Source organism: Bos indicus, chromosome 4 (assembly GCF_029378745.1).
Source record: "Bos indicus isolate NIAB-ARS_2022 breed Sahiwal x Tharparkar chromosome 4, NIAB-ARS_B.indTharparkar_mat_pri_1.0, whole genome shotgun sequence".
NCBI classification, from domain to species: Eukaryota; Metazoa; Chordata; class Mammalia; order Artiodactyla; family Bovidae; genus Bos; species Bos indicus.
Genome location: NC_091763.1, coordinates 118,837,765 through 118,860,851, shown reverse-complemented (window position 1 = coordinate 118,860,851; position 23,087 = coordinate 118,837,765). Strand labels below are relative to the sequence as shown.

Genomic DNA, 23,087 nt, shown 5'->3' with positions numbered 1-23,087 from the left:
GTTCTCCACAGGTGGAGGCCGGGGGTGCACAGGGAGGGCTGTGTAAAGAATGAATGAGCCACATTCTAGCTGCTCTGCTGAGGACTCTACCAGGCAGAGCCTGTGTGGTTTCCCTCTTCTCACTCAGTTTGTCTGAGTTCTAAGCAGCTCCTGATTCGCCCCCAGCAGCCCCAGCCTCTGACAGGGCCAGGGGTCCATCCACACGACGGCCAAAGCGGGGTAAAGCAGAGAACGCAGAGGACAGCAGGGCCCATACACGCAGCAGGGGTGGTTGGCATGGCGTCTGTATTTATAACAGCCCATCACTGAGTGATTTCCTATTTCTCTAAGAAATAAATAAATACCGATGCTCTCGGTGATTACAAAACCAAGCTGTCCTGGAGGTTGTTTGAGAGAAGGGCTAACTGTTCACTGGGAAACCTGTACACAGAGGCTCCCGGCACCTTGACTCATCAGAAATAAATGCAGTGAACTGGAGCAGCCCAGCCCTTTAGCAGGTCACTGGCACACGAGCCCTGGGCACCGCCCGGCAGTAAAAAGAAACAAGCCATGATCCCACAGCACCCGGCTGACTCCGGGGAGGTGGGCTGAGGGCCCATGGCTCCCGAGCCCTTGGGGTTTCCTGAGGGATGGGATAATGTCTGTCTCTTGTCTTCAATTCTGGACAACGTACCGGGCAAGGGAACTTTCGGATGCCAACCAGGGGTGGGGGCTGGTTCCCGGGAGAAGCCACTCAGTGGTTACAGGGTTGGAACTTTCCACCCCGTCCCGGCCACTGGAGCTCAGAGTGCGTGAGGGCGAATCCATCAGAGGCTGAGGAGCCAGTCAGTCATCCTGGGAGGCAAGGCTCCGTAAAACCCAGAAGTCCCGGGCAGGGGCAGGCCGGCTGGCGAGCCAGGGGGCTGGGAGCGTGCGTCTCGGGAGCAGGAAAGCCTGTGCCCAAGCCCCATCAGGGGGTCTTCACCTGACTGTATCCTTTATAGTAAGCTGGGAATCCAGGAAGTCAAGCAAGTCTTCCTCAGCTCTGTGAGCCGACCTAGCAGACAAACTGAATCCAAGGAGGGCACCTTGGAGACCCTCCATCTATAGCCAGTTGGACAACCACCACGGAGGTTCCTTAAAATTAAATAGAGCTAAAAATGATCCAGCAATCCCACTCCTGGGCATATATCCAGAGAAAACCATGAATCAAAAAGGTACACATACCCCAGTGCTCATTGCAGCAGTGTTTACGACAGCTAGGACGTAGAAGCCGCCGAGAGGTCCGTCAGCCGAGGGCTGGGTAAGGAATATGTGGTGCGTACACACAATGGAGTATTACTCAGCCATTAACAGAATGAAACGATGCCATTTGCAGCAACGTGGATAGACCTAGAGAGGGTCATACTGACTGAAGTCAGATAGAGGAGGAGAAATACCGTATGACATCCCTTAGATGTGGAGTCAAAAAAAAAGCGATACATATGAACTTGGGCTTCCCAGATGGTGCCAGGGGTAAAGAACTCACCTGCCAATGCAGGAGACAAAAGAGACTTGGGTTCGATCCCTGGGTCGGGAAGATCCCCTGGAGAGGGGCATGGCACCCCACTCCAGCATTCTTGTCTAGGAAATCCAATGGACAGAGGAGCCTGGTGGGCTACAGTCCATGGGGTCGAAAAAGGCCAGACACGACTGAAGCATGCGTGCACACACTCACAAATGAACTTACTTATAAAAGAAAAACAGACTCACAGGCTGAGAGAACTAAGTTACGGTTGCTGGGGGAAGGATGGGGAGATGGGATGAACAGGTACACACTGCTGTATTTAAAATGGATAACCAACAAGGACCTACTATGGGCTTCCCTGGTGGCTCAGAGGATAAAGCGTCTGCCTGCAATGCAGGAGACCGGGGTTCGATCCCTGGGTTGGGAAGATCCCCTGGAGAAGGAAATGGCAACCCACTCCAGTACTCTTGCCTGGAGAACCCCATGGACAGAGGAGCCTGGCGGGCTACAGTCCACGGGGTCGCACAGAGTCGGACACGACTGAGAGACTTCACTTCACTTCACCCCAAGGACCTACTGTAACACACAGGAAACTCTGCTCAATGTTATGTGGCAGCTTATTTACCTTCTATGCAGAGTACATCATGAGAAATGCTGGGCTGGATGAAGCACAAGCTGGAATCAAGATTGCCGGGAGAAATATCAATGACCTCAGATATGCAGATGACACCACCCTTATGGCAGAAAGTGAAGAAGAACTAAAAAGCCTCTTGATGAAAGTGAAAGTGGAGAGTGAAAAGGTTGGCTTAAAGCTCAACATTCAGGAAACGAAGATCATGGCATCCGGTCCCATCACTTCATGGCAAATAGATGGGGAAACAGTGGAAACAGTGGCTGACTTTTTTTTTCTGGGCTCCAAAATCACTGCAGATGGTGATTGCAGCCATGATATTAAAAGACGCTTCCTCCTTGGAAGGAAAGTTATGACCAACCTAGACAGCATATTGAAAAGCAGAGACATTACTTTGCCAACAAAGGTCCGTCTAGTCAAGGCTATGGTTTTTCCAGTAGTCATGTATGGATGTGAGAGTTGGACTGTGAAGAAAGCTGAGTGCCAAAGAATTGATGCTTTTGAACTGTGGTGTTGGAGAAGACTCTTGAGAGTCCCTTGGACTGCGAGGAGATCCAACCAGTCCGTTCTGAAGGAGATCAGTCCTGGGTGTTCATGGGAAGGACTGATGTTGAAGCTGAAACTCCAGTACTTTGTCCACCTCATGCGAAGAGGTGACCCATTTGAAAAGACCCGGATGGTGGGAAAGATTGAAGGCGGGAGGAGAAGGGGACGACAGAGGATGAGATGGTTGGATGGCATCACTGACTCGATGGACATGAAGACCATGTCCAACTCTGGGAGATGGTGAAGGACAGGGAAGTCTGGTGTGCTGCAGTCCACGGGGTCGCAAAGAGTCATATATGACTTAGCAGCTAAACAACAACATCAACAAATGGGGAAGCCACACACGCGCGCGCGCACACACACGTACACACACGCACACACACACGCACACAGACTGGAGAACCTAAGGGAAGGAAGAGGTGCTTCCTGCCGTCCTCTGGCTTCTGGATGGCTGGCCATCCTTGCGGTCTCCGGCTCTCTCGGGGCTTTCTTGCTGTGGCTCTAAATCCCCCTCCTTACAAGGCCACCCTGTTCTAGCACGACCTCACCTTGATCACGTCTGCAAGGATTCACAGCCCGGGGCCATCGGCACGTCTTTCTGGAGACACAGTTCGATTCCCCCGAACGCAGAGGCTGCACCCCCCAGGTCGGGGCTCCTCCTGGTGGGCTGCCACCCCAGGCATCATGCACACAGCAGGCCCGGACGTCAATGGGCAGCATGGCTGCTAGAAAAGCGAGACAAAACGCACGTGTGCAACTGACTAACACTAAAACCCATGGTAAGTGCTCCCGAATTTCCTCCTGTCGATAAATAAGCAAATTATAACTGCTGCTGCTGGAGGGGCCCCGTCAGGTTTTGAGTCAAACGTGGTCCCCACCCTCAGAAAATGGAAGGCCCACACCTGTTGTGTTCTTCAAAGATAAATGTTGTTAAAACACCTATTGTTCGACCCAGTACATTTGAAGATCTTTTTTTTTGCGGAGCTCGGGGGTGTCCTCTTTGGAGGGGGGTCCTAGTTCCCTGACCAGGGATGGAGCCTGGGCCCCCAGCAGTGGAAGCGTGGAGTCCTAACCACTGGAGCACCAAGGAAGTCCTGGAAGTTTCCAGATCTAATGGGCTCTGTGAAGCGCTTCACGGATAGGCCACATCCCATCTGGTGAACAGGAGGTTCTGCGGGAGGCTGCACAAAGTGGATCGTTTTCTTAGGCAGAAGGAAGGCAGAGCAAGGAGTCCTGAGGGAGAGAAAGGCAGGACCGTCTTCCTCGGGGACAGAGCGGCCTCAGGACAGATGACCCCGCTGGGCAGCTGGGATTACAGGCTGGTGGACGCGGGGACGTCCCTGGGGAGGCCGGGCCTCCGGTGAGGTCAGGTGCCCTGGGCCTGAGCGCGGGTGACAGCTTGGGGCCTGGTTTTTGCTGTGAGGAGACGCTCCCCTGTGACCGCCTTAGCAGGATGACAAGGCTTTGCTATAGGTCCCAGGGGCCCGAGACATGACCAAGGGCAGACCCCGAGTGGCCCTTGCTCAGCAGGAGGTGGCTCCCAGGTCGTGAGGGAGTCTCTCCCTCCCGGGGTGCCGGCCTGGGCGAAGGACCTCCGCCCGGGAGCACGGCAGTCCCGCTGGAGCTTCCTTTTCAGTTTTGCTTTCTGCTCTCACAGAAACTGCCTCTGCAATCTCTGGGGAATTCCCGGTTCGCCAACAGCGGGGGATGAAGCAATAGTGCCCTCAGGGACTTCCCTGGCGGTCCTGCGGTTAAGACTCAGCACTCCCGTACTGGGGGCGCAGGTGGAGCCCTGGTCAGGGAGCTTAGCGGCCACACGCAGCCAGAACGAAACAACGCCCTCAGCGCGGATGTCGACGGCTCCCACCGCGGGCGATTAGGCAGCTCCATCAGTGGGAACTGCACGGTGCGCTGTTAGGAGACTCGGGTGGAAGGGACGAGAGAAAGGCAGGGCTGGGGGCGGGGGCGGGGCAGGGGCACAGGCTCGGGCCCACCGACTCTGCACACCTGTGCTGCCTGTGAACGCAGAGAGGCGTCCCCCTCGCATGCCAGCCTGGACTCTGGTCAGGGACGAGCCCCTCAAGGACGCTGGGAGCGCTCTTCTGGGATCTAGGGAGTTAAAGCGAGTGAACACCCTTGCAGGCCCCGGGGCCATCGACTGCTTTAAACGGGGATTTAATGATCTCTCCTGGGGCGGGTGGGCCCGGCTGTCCTCTGAGGGCTCGGCGGGCCGAACGTCACGCTGGGTCAGATCCCAGGGCCTCCCCATGTGATGTGGACTCTCCCAGCCTGGCAGCCATGCCCCGAGCAGGGGGACAGGTCAGCTGGGCCCCGGGCGGGGCTGAGGGAGGGTCAGCGCAACTCAGCACCCGATGCCCAAGTCCATTCTGCCAGCAGGCCCTGCTCACCACCAGGCTCCCCCGAGGTCAAGGTCCGGCCGGGCCAGGGAGCAGCGCCCGGCGTCCTGTCCCGGTCTTGCCCCTCCCCTGAGCGGCTCCCTGGGCCTGCAGCCGTCCTCCCTGCCCCTCCTCCCACTCCGTGGCCAGCTCCTCACTTCCCAGAGTCCAAATTGCCAGCACTTCCACAGGCTTCTACGAAGCCAGGACCCCCTGAAAATGAGCTCCTCTGCTGCAGTCGAAAGTGCCCTCCCACCCTTTATCCCCTGTGCCCCTCAGGGTTCAGGGAGCATCAGGGAAAAGCAGGCCCTGAAACCAAGCAGGACCCTCTGGGGCCCTCCTGGGTGCAGAAGCCCCTCGGGTCCTGTTTGTCCTGTTTCTTGTTTGTGGAGAAAGGCTTTGGGCTCCGAAGCCCTCCCTGAGTTCCAGAGAGTGGATTCATGCAGTGACCAGTCAGGGGCGTGAGGGAACGGAACGGGGACAAAGGAAAGACAGTCAAGCAAGGCAAGCAAGGACGGTTCAGCACAGAGTCCTAGGTCCTCCTCAGGGAGCCTGCGCGACAGACTGAGGCACGCCTCCGACCGTGACCACCACTGACCACAGGCACGGGACCCCAGATGGTTGATGCCCGAGGTTCCTGGAGCACCAACCTGTCCCCTCACCCCAGCCAGGCAGAAGGAAGTGTGTGAGCTACAACCCTCACCCTAGACGATGCCTTCAAAACCCCTCCCCTGAGGGCCTTCTAGGAGTTTGCGTCTTCTGGATCCCCGGCTCCTCGGTGGGCCCTGCACCAAACACTGCAGCCTTCTGCACTGCACCCGGGGTCAGGGGGTGGGCTCGGCCTCTGTCCAGCTGGGCTGGGACCGTGGGCATCCTTCGCGGCACTGTTCAGAGCTCTCACTGAAACCCTGCTTGTGGAACGTGGACTCAGGGCCCACGCTGAGGTCAGGGCTTCGTCTGCCCCGTGTCCTGCAGCCGGTGTGGGCCGCCTGCACCCAGACGCCCAAGAGGCGGCCTTCGAATGGACAGGTGATGAATAAGCCTGGGACGCGACGATGGGGGCTGGGTGGAGGGGAGGGCTGACGGACTCACACGGCACCGTAGACAGTTTTTAGGCTGGTGATTGGGTGGGAGAGGGCTTCCCTGGTGGCTCAGACGGTAAAGAATCTGCCTGCCATGCAGGAGACCCGGGTTCGATCGCTGGGTTGGGAAGATCCCCTGGAGGAGGGCATGGCACCCCACTCCAGTACTCTGGCCTGGAGAGTCCCACGGACAGCGGGGCCTGGTGGGCCACAGTCCACGGGGGCGGGCCACAGTCCACAGCGACTGACAGTTTCAGTTTCCGGTGAGGTGCTTGCATTGGGATGCATGACTCAGCTTTGCTTCTCTGACATTTTTGCCTTTTGCACCGAAACACCTGCACCCCTAAAAGAGGGGGCTGGACGGACACCCCTCAGGAGATGGACTCCTATCACTTCTGCATCCGGGGTATGAAGGTCCTGCCCCGGGAAGGGCTCGCGCACCCTCAGAGCCCAGGCAGCAGTGCGCTCACCTGGCCCAGCTCCACCGCGGATCAGAACGTTTCCAGAAGGTTCCGGCAGGCTTTCTAGTGGAGGTCACAGCCGACTGTGCCCAGATGGTCCTGGGGGCACTTGGCCTGAGACAGGCGCAGGGGAGGCTGGGCCAGGCAGTCCTGATAAGATAGGCACCCCTTCCTGCCTTCCTTCAGGTTCACTTGCTGACGGCTGGCACGGCCACGCTGCGGGCACATGCTGACCCTCCCGCTTGTGGGGACGCAGGCCCGGGGCTTTCCGGGGCCTGCCATGGGGTTGGCCATTGGGCAGCCCCACCCTGCCATCTGCACCCAGGGCTGAGCCTGCAGATCCCAGCCTCGCCCAACGCTCACTGGGGCCGGAGCTGCGGCCTGGCCTCCGTTGCCTTGACCACGGGCCTCCCAGCCCCTCCTGCCCGTGGCCCGGTGCCCCTTGGCTGAGGCCCAGCCCCCTGCAGAGCTGGCATGGAGGGTCCAGGCTCTGGGGCCACAGCGAGGGGAAGTTGCCCAACTTACAGGCGTGTGAGTGTCCCGTGCCCCGTGGATGGTTCTCCAGGCCTGCTGGGGCCAGTGGTGCCACAGGCACACACACACTGGCACACAGGTGTGCACACTCCCATTCCTGTACACGCATGCTCCCTGCACGCTCACACGGGGTCATGGTGAGCTCCCGTCACCCTTCACTGAAGGTCTGGGGACAAAGAAGACGTTTGAGCTGTAACAACCGGCACCTTAACCTTTACCCTTAGGTGTGTCTTCGGTTTGAAAGTGAAAGTGGAAGTGTTAGTCGCTCAGTCGTGTCTGACTCTGTGACCCCACAGACTGTAGCCCACCAGGCTCCTCTGTCCATGGGATTCTCCAGGCAAGAATACTGGAGTGGGTAGCCATGTCCTCCTCCAGGGGATCTTTCCAACCCAGGGACTGAACCCAGGTCTCCTGCTTTGCAGGCTGATTCTTTACCAGCTGAGCCACTAGGGAAACCCTCTTTTTTACTTAGCTGCATGGAATGTGACTTGTTAGCTCCCTGACCAGGGGCCAAACCTGCGTCCCCTACCTCGGCAGTGAGGTGTCGTAGCCTCTGGGCCACCTGGGGATGCTCTAAGTCCCTTTAAAACCAGCGTTTTAAATCGCAGTGTGAACGCTGGCCCACGGTAAATATTCAAGCAGCACGAATGAGTCCTCCACCCCGAGGCAGTCACTGTCTGACCCTTATCTACGGGCCACGCCAACCTCAGACGCCTGCCCAGGGAGCCTCCGGGAGGCCAGCTGGGAGAGGCAGACCTGCTCCGGCAGGTTCCCCGGAGCTGCTTCCTGCTTCCTGCCCTTCTCTTCTCTTGCCTGCTGATGTGTCTTTACCTTCACTTTGGGATTCCTTTTCTTTTGTGGATTGTAGCAAAAATATGCCGTGAAGTCCACCGCTGGCACCAGTCTTGGGTGCACAGTTCAGGGTCACGTCACTTATTGTCCTGGGTCTTTGTTGTGTCATGTGGGGTCTAGCTCCCTGACCAGGGATCGAACCCGGGGCCCCCTGCCCTGGGGGCATGGAGTCTCAGCCACTGGACCCCCAGGGAAGGCCCTGGGTCACGTGGCTGTGCAACCACGGTCGCTGCAGAATTTCTGAAACTGTCCGCATCAAGCGTGACACCCCTGCCTCCCGCACCCGCATCCCCAGGCCCCGCCTTCTGTCTGTCTCTAGGAATCTGCCGACCCCAGGACCACGTACAACTGGAACCAGACTATTTTTGTTTGCCTCTGGCTTCTCTCACTGAGCGTCTGTCCCCAGGGTTCACCTCGAGGCAGAGTCAGGATTCCCTCCCCCGCTGAGGCTGAACACCCCGGGAATCTGCTTAGACTGTCCCCCTGGGGCTCTCTCCACCCAGGACAGGCCCTGCTGGCTCCCCTTCTCCTCCAGCCGGGCACCCGAGGAGGAGGCCTCCCCCAGACGCTGCAGAGATTGCACTGCTGGGCTCCAAGCATATGCGAGGTGACCACGAGGGACGACACAGCAGGTGACTGTCACTCAGCCGCTCTGAGCGCCTGGCAGTGGCACCCACGGCCCCTCTCCCATCCCCATCCCAGAGCAGAAGGAAGGGTGGACAGACGGACGCGTGGACAGGCCGACAAACTGACAGACAGACAGATGTGCAGACGGTCCTCAGGGCTAAGGCCCTGCTGCCAGGGCCCTGCGCCCACTGGGAGGCCGGAGGTCGGGCCTGGCCTTTCCACCGCACCTCCCGGGCCGCTCCTCATTCAGGGGCGCCCAGGGCGCGCCTGACCCTGTCCTCGTCCGCCCTCCAGGCCGCAAGCGTACCAGGTGACCGGCTGCCCTGGATGCTCGCCTTGGTTCCGGGAATATTTGCATTTCCTCTGGGAGGCTTGGAGGCCTCAGGTGGGTGAGGGCTGTGGGCAGGGAGCCCGGTCAGGCTGTGGTGGACTCAAGGCCGGTTCTGCAGGGGGCACGCCCCGAACCTCCCTGGCCTGCCCGGCTGTGCGCCCGCCCGCCTCCCGCCCCAACTCCGGGACGCCTGGGGCCCCGCCCGGCCCTGCTCCCGCCCCGCGGGCAGATGGCCCCTCACTTTTCTCAGCCCCCTTCCGTCCCGCTGGCCCGGCCCGCCCCTCCTCCAGACCCCGCCCCACACTCCTCCAGGCCCCGCCCACCACCCTTCACGCCCCTCCAGGCCCCGCCCACCACCCTTCCCGCCCCTCCAGGCCCCGCCCACCACCCTTCCCGCCCCTCCGGGCCCCGCCCACCACCCTTCCCGCCCCTCCGGGCCCCGCCCACCACCCTTCACGCCCCTCCAGGCCCCGCCCACCACCCTTCCCGCCCCTCCGGCCCGGCTGCTGTCCAGGCGCCGTCTCTGCCTCAGGCAGACAGAGCGGCCATTCAGGGCCGGGGCAGGTCTGGGAGCGGCAGGAGCGGCTCTCCCCCAGCCAGCGGGGCGGGAGTGGCCTGGCAGGAGGCCCCGGGTCCCCAGAGAAAGGCCTGCGTGTGAGGAGCCTCAGGCAGGACAAGCGGGCCTCTCAAGATGCCTGTCCCGCGCTCTGGGGCTGGGACGGGCCTGCTTCCTCGGGTGGCATCCGGGGCCGTCCTGGGACCCGGGACCGCGTCCTCTCTGGGTCTCTGTGCGGCCGGCACTGACCGCTCCATGGGCCGGGCTCCCGGCCGTCCCCTCCAGGCGGTGGCCCAGCAAAAATCTACAATTCTCCTCAGTGTACCGCTTAGCCCTCGGGGGCGTCGGGGGCGGGCTCCGGCCTGGGGTTTCCGTCTTCTGAGGAGGGACGCGGGTGCTGGGACAGCCCCCGCCTTGGTAACAGATAGGGACTCGCTGGGGGCAAAGCTCAGACGAGACCTCAGGCCCCACCGCCAGCCCGAGCGCCTGCCCTGGTCACTTGGGTGAGCTCTGTCCTCTCCTCCTACAAGGGGCGTGTGGGGGAGGAGGCCGCAAACAAGAAGCCCTTTCTCCGCCTCAGGGAAATGAACTCCCGCTGACGCTGGGGTCTCACGGCAAGCTTCTTTCCTCTTTGTCAGCCCTGCCTGAGCCCCTGCCTGCCTCAGTTGGTGACCCCACCCTGGGAGACGGTGATGGACAGGGAGGCCTGGCGGGCTGCAGTCCACAGGGTGGCCATGAGTCGGACATAACTGAACGACTGAACAGCAGCCTGGGGACCCCACACCAGAGCCGGCCAGGGCCAGGCACAGGGACCGGGCCCCAGCCCCGGCTCTCTCAGGGACCTGTGGGTGACAGGCTCTGCTGCTCCTGGTCTGGGCCGTGGACTTCAGGCCTCTACGACTGGACACCCCGATGGACAAATGTGTGTGTGCACAGTGATGTGTGTCTGTAAAACCTCCGCCTCGTGAGGCCCCATCAAGCTTGGAACAGGTCGGCCTCCCTTGCTGTCAACTTTGAAAGTTAAGTGTTGTCCCCAAATTAAGACCTAACATTCTGGACACCCCTGGTCCAGTGGTTGAGAATCTGCCTTCCAGGACAGGGACTCAGGTTTGATCCTTGACCTGGGAACTAGATCCCACATGCAGAGGGGCTCTGGAGCCCTGGTGTCTCAACGAGAAAAAAAAAAAAAAAGACTTAAGGTGCTAAGGAAAGGCCTTACAAATGGCTGAGAAAAGAAGAAAAGCAAAAGGCAAGGGAGAAAGGGAAAAATATACCCAACTGAATGCAGAGTTCGAGAATAAAAAGGAGAGATAGGAAAGCCTTCCTCAGTGATCAGTGCAAAGAAATAGAGGAAAACAATAAAACGGGGAAGACTAGAGATCTCTTCAAGAATATTGGAGATACCATGCAAGTTTGGGTACAATAAAGGAGAAATGGCAAGGACCTAACAGAAGCAGAAGAGATTAAGAAGAGGTGGCAAGAATACACAGAAAAACTACAAAAAAGGTCTTAATGACCCGGATAACCATGATGGTGTGATCACTCACCTAGAGCCAGACATCCTGGACTGCGAAGTCAAGTGGGCCTTAGGAAGCATCACTAAGAACGAAGGTAGTGGAGGTGATGGGATTCCATCTGAGCCATTTCAAATCCTGAAAGATGCTGCTGTTACAGTGCTGCACTCAGTACAGCAGCAGATTAGGAGAACTCAGCAGTGGCCACAGGACTGGCCACAGCTTTTATTCCAATACCAAAGACGGACAAGGCCAAAGAATGTTCAAATTATCACACAATTGCACTCATTTCATATGCTAACAAAGTAATGCTCAAAATCCTTCAACCTAGGCTTCAACAGTACATGAACTGAGAAATTCCAGATCTACAAGTTGGATTTAGAAAAGGCAGAGGAACCAGAGGTCAAATTCCCAACATCCATTGGATCACAGAAAAAGCAAGAGAATTTCAGAAAAAATCTACTTCTGCTTCACTGAGTGCACTAAAGCTTTTTGACTGTGTGGATCACAACAAACTGTGAAAAATTCTTAAAGAGATGGGAATACCAGACCACCTTACTTGCCTCCTAAGAAATCTGTATGTAGGTCAAGAAGCAACAGAACCGAACATGGAACAATTGACCGGTTCAAAATTGTGAAAAGAGTATGTCAAGGCTGTATATTGTCACCCTGCTTATTTAACTTATATGTAGAACACATCATGCAAAATGCTGGGCTGAATCACAAGCTGGAATCAAGATTGCTGGGAGAAATATCAACAACCTCAGATGGCAAATGATACTACTCTAATGGCAAAAAGTGAAGAGGAGCTAAAGAGCCTCTTGATGAAGGTGAAAGAGAAGAGTGAAAAAGTTGGCTTAAAACTCAACATTCAAAAAACGAAGATCATGGCATCTGGTCCCATCACTTCATGGCAAATAGATGGGGAGACAATCAAAGCAGTGACAGTGTTTTCTTGGGCTCTGAAAGTCACCGCAGATGGTGAGTGCAGCCACGAAATAAGACTTTTGCTCCTTGGAAGAAAAGCTATGACCAACCTAGACCGTATATTAAAAAGCAGAGACGTCACTTTGCTGACAAAGGTCCATATAGTCAAAGCTACGGTTTTTCCAGGAGTCATGAACAGATGTGAGAGTTGAACCATAAAGAAAGCTGAGTGCCAAAGAATTGATGCTTTTGAACTGTGGCGTTGGAGAAGACTCTTGTGAGTCCCTTGGACTTCAAGGAGATCCAACCAGTCCCATCCTAAAGGAGATTAGTCCTGAATATTTATTGGAAGGACTGTTGCTGAAGCTGAAGCTCCAGTACTTTGGCCACCTGATGTGAAGAACTGACTCACTGGAAGAGACCCTGATGCTGGAAAAGATTGAAGGCAGGAGGAGAAGGGGACGACAGAGGATGAGATGGTTGGATGGCATCACCGACTCAATGGACATGAGTTTGAGCAAGCTCTGGGAGATGGTGATGGACAGGGAGGCCTGGCGTGCTGCAACCCATGGCGTCGCAGAGTCAGATACAATTTAGTGACTGAGTAACAACAATGAAAAGCCAAATTTCTTTTTTTTAAGTGAATCTATATATGAAATATCAATAAAGCCTAAATTTTTTGTTTTTTAACAAAAATTAAATCTGAATAGAACCTCTCTTTTCTCCGTGTGCCAAATAGATGTCTCAATGCCCACTTGTTTGATTACTTCTGAGAGAAGTACTGTTAGCCCCTGGCCAGGAGGGACCTAGAGGCCAGTCTAGAGTCATTTGCAGCCCCCACCCCTCCCCCTGCAGCCCCTGGGCTGTGCCCAAGCTGCTCCGCCTGCAGGGTGCTGGCCTGAGACCTGCTCACTGACTTGGGCAGGCCAGCCAGTGGCCAAGCCTGACTGAGTCCTGTTTCCCCACAGGACTTCCTTCCAGGACTTCTCAGGAAGTTCATTTGTATTTTTGAATCCCAAGAGAAATCGGTAAGACAGGAAAACAGATGATCATTCTCCTGGAAGAATTAGAGCTTACTAATCAACACAGAGACGCTGCCAGCTGGGGAAGCCCCTGGAGTCATGTCAGAGCTGGGAAAGGGGATGGCGGTGTGGGCAGGTTCTGGAACCGGGCTGCATCACGTAGGCGAGGTCCACACAGCCTCCCTGCGAGCCGCTGGCAGGGCGGAAGATGCCCGAAGGCCCGTGAGTCATTCCTGCCCACAAACTCCAGCCCAGCGCTCCTTTCAAACCCTGTGGGACATGCTGAGGAGCAGCGTCCTCAGGGCGGGGGGTCCAGGTCTTCATCACGTTGTCCCAGACTTAATTTTCCTCCTTAAACAGAACTCTCTAAACATCCATGGTGATGAAGAGGGTCTGAGAAGTGTTGCCAGTATTTTAAGAACAATAAAGGGAGTCTACCAAGTCATGGCCAGAGCTGTTTTAACTCACAGAGAACGGTGCATTTATTATCATATCTTTTTAAAATAGCAAAGGGAACTTCCCGGTGCTTTCACTGCTGAGGGCCCGGGTTCAATCCCTGGTTGGGGAACTCAGATTCCACAAGGCACCTGCTGTTGCTACTGCTGCTGCTGCTAAGTCGCTTCAGTCGTGTCCAACTCTGTGCGACCCCATAGGTGGCAGCCCAGGGCAGCCAAAACAGTAAATACATAAAGGAAACAGAAAAGCCAGCAAACTTTTTTTTGGGGGAGGGGGGGCGCGGGCATTGAGTGCCATGTGGGATCTTAGTCCCCTGACCAGGGATGGAACGCCGAGCCCCCTGCCTTTGAAGCCCAGAGCCTTAACTAACCACCAGCCCACTGGTAAGTCCCAGGCCCTCAACCTTTCAACACAACCTATCATAGGAAAATGATTCAGTCATTTTAAGCAATCAACATTAAAGACATGGAAATTCTCAGGTGTTCTGACTTCCCGCCCTGGACTCTTGGGAATGAAGACCTGTCAGGAATTCGGGATGCTGGACACCCCGCCCAGGGATGGTCCTTTCCCTGTGGTCATTGCTCCCTGCCCTCCGCAGCTGTATCAGGACTTGTTCATCCGACAACGCTTCAAGAACTCTGACCACACCCAGGGCGAGGCTCTGGGATGCAGAGTGACTGGCTGAGGGCCCTACCCGCTAGGAGGTCATCAGGGAGACTGGGGCGGCCATGAACAGGTAGCTCGAACTCCAGGCCCGGGGGGCCGGCAGCCAACAGTCTGGGAACAACAGCCCCCACCTCCCGGGCTGGGCGGGGCTCCGATGCCCACCTGTGTGCCCAGCAGACCTGCAGCCACAATTAGAGACAACGCCATTAGGTCATGGAGTCTGCAGCCCCACCCAGCCAGGCAGCCCTGATTCACATGGGGTGTGGCCACCAGGATTCCGAAGGGTGCTCAGGGAGTGAGCCTCCCAGGGCGGCCGCCACGGGGGTGCCCACGCAGGGGCCTCGGCCCGGAGCACTGAGGGCAGGCCCGAGTGCAGCAACCCCCACCCTGGGGCCTGCTCTTCCCTTCGCCCAGTCCCCCCAGCACACGTTTATCCCCCAGACGCGCAGATCGCGAGGGCAGCGACCCTGAGCAGGCCTGCTCCCAATGGACCAGAGCAGACTGGCCCCGCACCCCTCAGGAGGGCCAGGAAAACAGCTGGTGGACGGACGGTGGGCGCCGCCCACAGCGGTCTCCCGTGTTCACACGGGGTGGGTGCAAGTGTGAATTCACATCACCAAGTAGGGAAGCCTGGGGTGACATCTGAGGAGCGCTCACAGGCCGGGCATCAGGACGCCGGTTGGGGTGGGATGAGGATTGCTCTGGGCGAGTGGCCCCAGACGTCACGGCTGCCCCGGAGCGGGCACAGTGTGCTCTGGGGCGGGGAGGGCTGCCCGGGCACCCCGAGGCATCTCAGAGGGCGGCGTTCGGCTCCCACCGGGGTCCCCGGGGCAACGGGGTGCACCACGGCTGGGTGAGCCCAGCTGGTGGCCCCCATGCTACTGAGGGTGACGAGCGGCCGACCCTTCCCTGGGACCACCCCGTCCTTGGTGCTGTGTCCACCCCGCTTCTTGTCTGTAGACTCTCTGGCCCTTTGCCCCCAGGGCTGGGCTGGGCAGAGGGCAGAGTCCACCTGACCTGAATGCTCTGTCCTGACCCCCAACCTTGGGCTCGGGCTGTTCCAGCGTCTGGACCTGGATCCAGCTGCCCTCTGCCCTCTGCCCCAGAAGGCCCACCTCCTTCCCCCAGGCCCCGGCGCGACGGGAAGAGGTCCTGAGTATGCCCAGTGACCTGGAGAAGCTGGCAGTGGAGCTGGTCACCCTGGCTGCACCTCTGCCCACTGTCTGCCCGTGCCAACCTGTGGCCCCACTGTGCTCCCTGGGCAGGCTGCCAGAGCACACTCAGGAGGCCCAGGAGGGGGAATCCCACCCGTGCTGTGGGCCACAGTCCACTGTCGGCCTGAGACCCCTTCCGGCTGGACGTCAGCTCGCAGGCCTGGGGACGGCTGTGACCTCCCTCTGGGGCCATGACCTCTGGGGGCAGCTGTGACCTCCCTGGGTGGCCGTGACCTCTGGGGGCGGCTGTGACCTCCCTGGGGGGCCATGATCTCTCTGGGGGGCCGTGACCTGCCTGTGGTAGCCATGACCTCTCTGGGGGGCCGTGACTTCCCTGGGTGGCCGTGACCTCTGGGGGCGGCTGTGACCTCTCTGGGGAGCCATGACCTCTCTGGGGGCAGCTGTGACCTCTGGGGGCAGCTGTGACCTCCCTGGGGGGGCTGTGATCTCTGAGAGCAGCTGTGATCTACCTGGGGGGCCATGACCTCTGGGGGCAGCTGTGACTCTCTGGAGGGGCTGTGACCTCTCTGGGGGGCTGTGACCTCTCTGGGGTAGCCATGACCTCTCTGGGGGGCCGTGACCTCCCTGGGGGGGCTGTGACCTCTGGGGGCAGCTGTGACCTCCCTGGGGGGGCTGTGATCTCTGAGAGCAGCTGTGATCTACCTGGGGGGCCATGACCTCTGGGGGCAGCTGTGACCTCTCTGGGGGAGCCGTGATCTCCCTGGGGGGCCATGACATCTCTGGGGGGCTGTGACATCTCTAGGGTAGCCATGACCTCTCTGGGGGGCCGTGACCTCCCTGGGGGGCTGTGACATCTCTGGGGGGGCCGTGACCTCCCTGGGGGTGGCATGACCTCTCTTGGGGGCTGTGACTTCTGGAGGCGCTGTGACCTCCCTGGAGGGCCATGACCTCTGGGGGCTCTGTGACCTCTCTGGGGGTCATGACCTCACTGGGGGGCCGTGACCTCTGGGGGCGGCTGTGACCTCCCCATGTGGCTGGTGCCCGGGGAACCGGCACCCAGGTGCTCCATGCTGCCCGCTCACCCGTGGTCAGTGTCCTGGTAGCTGAGCCCTGGGAGGTGGCGCCGGGCACTGCATGGCCTGGAAGCCCCTGCAGAGGGTGCGAGAAGCCACGTTCTTCCCCACCCTGCAGGCCACCTGCACCTCCATGCGGGTTGGGCGTTTGTAGAGATGGCAGCACCTCATGCAACCGATGCTTCTGCCGATGGTGTGAATAATTGAAGCTACATCTTCAGTTACTTGAGACTGAGTGTACTCTGCAAATCCCGCAGCCCAGCCTGGCGCCTCCCGCTCATGGAAACTGAGCGTGGATGCCTCTGGGGAGGGTGTGGGCTGGCGGATGAGAGCAGAGGCCCAAGATCAGGTGTCCCGGAACCACGGACTCGCTCGGCCACCCGCTCCTCACAGAGGCCTGGGCCAAGCAGGGTCTGGGCTCAGCAGGCGGGGCACAGCCATTGGGCCTCCCAGCCACCTCGTGCCAGGGTCTCCCTGCCCCCACCAACCGTGACGCCCCAGAATGTGCCCAGAGGGTGGCTGACGTCCCCTGGGGGCACACAGAGCCATGGGTGCAGCGGGAGAGATGGGGAGGGGCCAGCAGGTTGTGATGCAAGGCTCTCAGTGCCCGAAACGGCAGAGACCCCGCGGCCAGCGGGGGTCTGGGGAGGCCCCTTCAGCTGGGCCTTGAAGAAGCACCGCCTCCAGGCACCTCCCCCAGGGCAGCTGGGCTGGAAACGTGTTCTTCCAGCCCCTCAGCACTGAGGAGGCCCAGTCACCAGGCTGGCACGGGTGTCGCCTGAGTGACCCAGGTAGCTGCCCCAGGCCAGGGTCGACAGGCCTGCTGACCTCAGTGTCCCTGCCCAGCGTGTCACCAAATGGCTCCGTGCCCCAGGGAGACCCTGGACGGCCAGAGGCCGCTCTCCGTGCTGGCTTTGCCCCTACCCCGCAGATGTGTGGCACGCTCAGAACAGCTGCCCCCAGACGCCCCCTCCCCCGGAAGTCTGCACAGCTGCCTCCTGACCCTCGGGTTTCACGCTTCAGCCTAGCTGACCCCGGGAAGCTTCCCGACCCAAGAGGAGCCCGGGTCTCCTCCTCCCTCCACACCCGCCACGCGGTCCTTCAGGGGACCTGCCCGCCACGATGACGGTGGGATGCAGATGCCCCAGGAGTCCGGAGCGGCTTGGGAGGAAGGCCCCTGGCTGAGACGGGCGACAAGGCCTTCCGGGCCGGTGTGGCCCGCAGTCTCGAATGGCACTTGTCCTTCTAGCTGCTCAGCTGGCGTCAGACCTAAGCGAGTCCTGCACGTCCACCTGTGCCAGGCAGCGTGCAGAGTGGGGTTCAGGCGGCCGTGGGTGGGGTCGGGGAGCTCTCTTCGTATTTTTATCAAATTAAAGAATCAACAGACTCTTCGTACTGCGTGCACGTGCAACTCTGAACAAAAGCAGCAGCTAAAATCGCCAGGGACGACGAGGGAGGGACGTGGCGTTGGGTGGGAAGGCGGGGTCCCTGAGGAGCCCGCCCTGAGTGCTGGGCCCTGGGCCACCCGGAAAACACGCCCAGCAGAGGGAGGGGCTGAGAAAAGACTTAAACCCGAAAACCACCTGCCGGCAGAGCAGGAAGGACACCAGAGCACAGCAGGGCGGGGCCTCCCGGGGACCCAGTGGCTGACACTGCACCCCTCCTGCAGGGGGCTGGGCTGCCTGTGGTGGGCTGGGCGGCCCCAGAGGGCATCGTGTCCCAAATGGGGTGAAGTGGCAGCCAGGGCAGGGCCAGCGCGCGCAGGGGGGCCCGTCCACAGGGCATGGAGGCGCGGGTGCGGGGAGGCCAGGCTGCCCTGGTCTGTCCCCTGGTGTGACTGCCCCCCTCACCCGTCCCCTGGTCTGTCCCATCAGTCCTGCGTGCTTACATGCTGGGCTGAGGGTCCCCTCACCTCAGGAACCCTCCCCTCGTGTGTGTGTGTGTGTGTGTGTGTGTGTGTACAAGTGTGCACATACACAGATCTGGGTCTGGGTGTGCTGTGTGCAGCCCCAGCGCCCCCTGCCGGCTGCACGGGGAGAGGGCTCAGCGGGTGTGGGGTCCCAGGGCAAGGCGGGCCGAAGGGTGGAGAGGCAGCCGGGCAGGCCTGTGCCCGCCAGGCACCACAGTGCCGCCTCCACGTCCTGGGTGCCTGGCATCATCCCCAAAGCGCAGCATGTGTGAGGCTCCTACCCTGGCACTCAGCAGCCGCAGCTCTGGCCCGGCCCTGCCCAGGCTGTGGGCTCCGCTCTCCCGGGGCGACAGGTACAATGTCTGTGCACGCGCGCCAGGCGGCTCCGCCGCGGCCGACTCTGTGACCCCATGGACTGTAGCCCCCGGGATTCTCCAGACAAGAAGACTGGAGTGAGCAGCCATCTCCTCCTCCAGGAGAGCTTCCCGACCCAGGGATCAAACACATCTCTCGTCTCCTGCACTGGGAAGTGGACTCTTTACCACTGGTGCCACCCCCGACCTTGGGCACTGGGCCCCGGGAGGCAGGCTCAAGCTGCACAGCCCCGGGCAGGGACCCTGAAAGGACCCCATCCTGCCGCATGCCGCCCCCCACCCCCAGGCACTAACCTGTACCCTTCCCACAATGGCCCAGCCCCCTGAGGGTTCAGGGGGTCAAGCCTGGGGGGCCCCGGGGAGGGGGACGGGCCCACGAGGTCTGTCTGGATGTGGGGCTTCAGATCCTCATGTCGGGACAGGCCAGCTTCTTCTCCATGTGACACGTCATGACGAATGACCTTCCATCTGATCCATGAAAGGTAATAAAGCATCAATGTCTCGGCACACTCAGTTCACAGGCGCCGGCCCCCGTGTCCCCGCCTCCCGCCCCTCGCCTCTCCTGCCTGCCTGCACAGTGCCCAGGGCTGGGGCCCAGCCAACCGCCTTTCTGAGGGCGCTGGCGGGACGCAGACACCAGCCCCATGTGCTCCCAGAGATGGGGTCACCTGGAGAAACGAGGCGCTGAAGGCTGACTTTTCTGCTTGTCACCGCAGAGGAAAAGGGAATGGTGTTGCCTAAGGGCGACGGTGTTACAATCAAGGCACAAACGTCACAATGTGACGTCTGCTACCTGTGACATCAAACTGCTTACGTTAAACAAGGTTCTATAATTGTGTTTATAAACGTTGACATCACAAGCTTATTTACAGCCCTCATCAAAGCTGTGTAACCCTCCTGTGAAAACAAAGTCCAGGGTCCCCCGCTCTCCAACAGAGACCCTTCCTGAGTCGCAGAGGCCTAAAGGGAAGCAGCAGTCACCGGAGGAGCCGTCTTGCTCATAGACGCACAAGATAAACCGATGAAGCCCGACGCTCACAGACTCGGTTCACAGCGTGGCGGCTCAACGCTGAGATGCTGCGTGTGGCCCCAGGGAGGAAGGAGCTGGGCGGGGCCGCGCCCTGTGGGGTGGACGCGCCTCTGAAATGCTCCCTGCAAGATAGGCTGAGCAAACTCAAGCTTCACCTTGCGCCTTTTTTCTTGGTAAAAGCTCAAATCCTTGTTGGATTTCTTTTGGTTACCAAAAACAGGTGCTGAAGTGGGTCTGTCTTAGTGGGGGGAGACCGGTCTTTAATTGTCCCCATTTCACAGATAGGTAAGCTGAGGTGCAAAGTACTCAGGCCTAAGAGCTCGGCGAGTTTTCTGGAAGCAGAGGCCTCCGGCAGTCCGTGGCTCTCTGGGGCGCCAGGGGGTCCTGGCCAGCCCTGCCTCCTTCCTCTCAGCCCTCTCCCGACAGCCCACCTGCGCCTGCTGGTCACCGGCCTCGGTTGTCCACTCTGGCCACCACTGCGACGCTGGGAAGGAGCCTTTGGAAGCCCACAGTGGGCTCAGCGACTCACCGTTTGGGGAGTGGACGTTAACTCCTCCCAGGACAAACTCCAGGGACGTCTGCTGTTGTGTGTGGCAGACGAGGCTGTGTGATCCGGGACACCCTTCACTTCGCTACTGAAAGCCTTTCAGACCTGAAGCGGAGGGACTCGGGACAGGTGACTGAGACACCAGCGGAACACTAGCCTCAGCTTCTATCTTTCTGCATCACGGTAGGCCTTCAGCTGTTCTCCCGGGCACGAGCACAGACACACCAGCACGAAGCAGGAAGCCAGGACGACCAGGAAACGGCAGACAGGATGATGGACAAGGGCGAACCTTACTCGAGCGCTTCTTCTCAGTAATGTAACGCTAAGCCCTCGGGGACCCGGCAAGGTGGCAGCTGTCCCTGGCGAGCCTGGCTCTCCCAGGGCCTTAGCTGGAGGGGCTGCTGCAGGTCAGCCTTCTCGAAGCCTCGCTTGGGACATTTCAGACGCCAGGCGTCACCGTCTGGTGTATCAGATTCTGAACCACAGCCTGTTATTACCCTGTCTCCACTGATGACATTTAAACAATGCGATAAAGTGATGTTTAGAAGCCGTGGCTTTACTAGGGCAGAACAGAACCAATCACAATGATGTGGGGTATGAGTCCAACACAAACTTGGGAAAAAAATTTAATGTAAGTATTTAGCCATTGGAACATACAAATAAATAAATAAGCTCAGATTAGCCGAAGAAGAAAATCCAAGGAAGAGTAACTGCCCATTTCTCTTCAGTCCCAGATATTCCATTTCCGAAATACTGATAATATACAAGTCAATTAATACGTAAAGAAGACATAGAACATCCAACATAATACGACCTAAAATAAAAAAATAAAACCAAGGACAAACCCTAATTATTTATTTCTGCATATCAAGGCTACAAATAGCATTTAAACACTTAATTTATTCTTCAAATTAAGAAATTATACATTTTGTTTTGATAATGGTCATTGTCTTAAAAGTGTCATTCGGCTCCCCCACATTTAAAAGGATATTGCTAATTGTGGCCCGTCCCCCACGCCAGCCCAGAGCTCCAGTGACAGCGAACACCGGCCAGCACCCGCGTCCTCCGGCGACGCTCTCAGGCGCTCCTCTCGCCAGGTCCTGATAAAGTGCCAAATCCCGAGAGGACCGCCCGCCCCGCCCCGCCGCGGCGCGCGCCCCGCCCGGCAGCACCCGGAAGGAGGGGGCGGGGCCGGGCCGCAGTGCAAAGGCGCAGCGCCACTTTGGTTCAAGTGACTCGGGAGGGGCTGCGGGCCTCCTCCCAAAGCATCGCTCACGCGGGTCGCACACGCACAGGAGCAGGACAGAGCCCCCCCCCCAACACCCCGAAAGCTCTCCAGGCACGAGGTGGAGACAGAAAGGAAGAGAGTGAAGGACCCGCCTCACACACACCCACACACAGGAATGTCCAAACCATTACGATGCAGGTCAGCGGCAGATTGGAAACAAGCATGCTAGTCCCGTTCTGGGGAGATGGCTTAAAAAACACAAATAAAATATTACCATTGTTATCTATTTTCCAACCTAACCACTTTGGGAAAAGGCAGCAGGAAAAAAAAAAAAGCCTGTAGTTTTAACAATGAGGCTTGTAAACAATTCAACCACACGAGAAGCAGTGGCCCACGTCTCCCCAGAGGCCCGAGTCTCTGCAGATGGGAGCTGGGTCGGAGCAGTGGCCCCCCTCCCCAGGCGCCGGGTCGCCAGCTTGGGGGGCTCATCTGCAGCAGAGCCAAAACTTCATCTTTGGTTAATTTCACTGAGTTGCCACCAGTCTTAAAACTGTGCTCTTCTTGGCAAAATTACTATGTTAGCCACGTGGCATGTAACATTTGTTATTTTAAGTTATTTGAAAAGCAACGTCCATCTAAATACGTGAGCACAACTTAATAAATCACTTAAAAATGCAGGAAGGGGTGGCGGGGAGGGACCCGGGAGAGCTAGGAGTCCAGCGCGAGCGCCCTGCTGGCTGGGGGCGCACGGAGGCCAGGCCATCTCCGCAGAGGGTGGGCCACGGCCACCCTGGGGTCAGCTCAGCTCGAAGCCCGCGGCACACTCGATGGCGTAGAGGAGCTTGCTCCGCAGCAGCGCCTCGTCCTGGAACTCGGGGAGCTTCAGCAGGTTCATGCAGGTGCTGGCTGTGGGCAGCCGCTCCAGGTCGGAGCCCCCGTTGTGGATGCAGAACGCGGGGTACAGCTCCTGCAAGACAGCGGGCACACGGCGGTCACCAGGCACGGCCTGCAGGGAGCCTTTCAGACTCGGGCAGATGCGGCGGCTGTTCTCACCTGTCCCCACGGGGACACCCACTCTTTCACTGCCCTCAAACCTGCTCCAAATTTCTACCCGATACTGTGTCTGGGCTTCAGGCATCAAAAAGGACAGAACAGCGTGAGCACATGGGGCACAGAGTCCTTCTGGTGGAAAGGCCTCTAAAGCTTTTGTTTTTTTGCCTTTTAAAAATTAGTTTAAAATTTTAAAAGGTACAGGGTGAAGAGCTGAATGCATAAATAAGCCTCTTTGCTGAAAACATGGGAAGGGCCCTCTCCAAGTGAACCACAAAGGGACCCGGGAGCAGGGCGAGGCGGCAGTGTCAGTCAAGGAGAAAGGGCGGCCCCTCTCAACACGGGACGCTGGGTGCTGGGGGCACACTCACAGAGGGCGGTGCTCCCAGTGTCTTAGAACCACGGGGAGTGTCCTGGTGGGCCAGTGGTTAAGGCACGAGCTCCCAATGAAGGGGACGGGGGTTCAAACTCTAGGTGGGGAATCAAGATCCCATGTGGCGTGGCCAGAAAAAAAAGGCAGGGGGAGAAATCTTAAATGGTTTTCAGAAATGTCACAGTAAATTACTGGTGCTGTTGTGCTAGAATCGCTGTAGTGTTACATGTAACTACTACAT

The 23,087-nt window shown here is 58.6% G+C and overlaps 1 protein-coding gene across 2 annotated transcripts in view; it reads right to left on the bottom strand.

Moving 5' to 3' along the window:
* Positions 1-20,803: 20,803 nt before the first annotated feature.
* Positions 20,804-23,087, bottom strand: part of UBE3C (ubiquitin protein ligase E3C) — a 115,269-nt gene continuing 112,985 nt past the window's right edge. For both annotated transcript variants that reach the window (XM_070788501.1, XM_070788500.1), the window contains exon 23: positions 20,804-22,390. In XM_070788501.1, the coding sequence (XP_070644602.1) occupies positions 22,220-22,390 (171 nt within the window). In that variant the 3' untranslated portion in view covers positions 20,804-22,219. The remainder of the gene's footprint in view (positions 22,391-23,087) is intronic.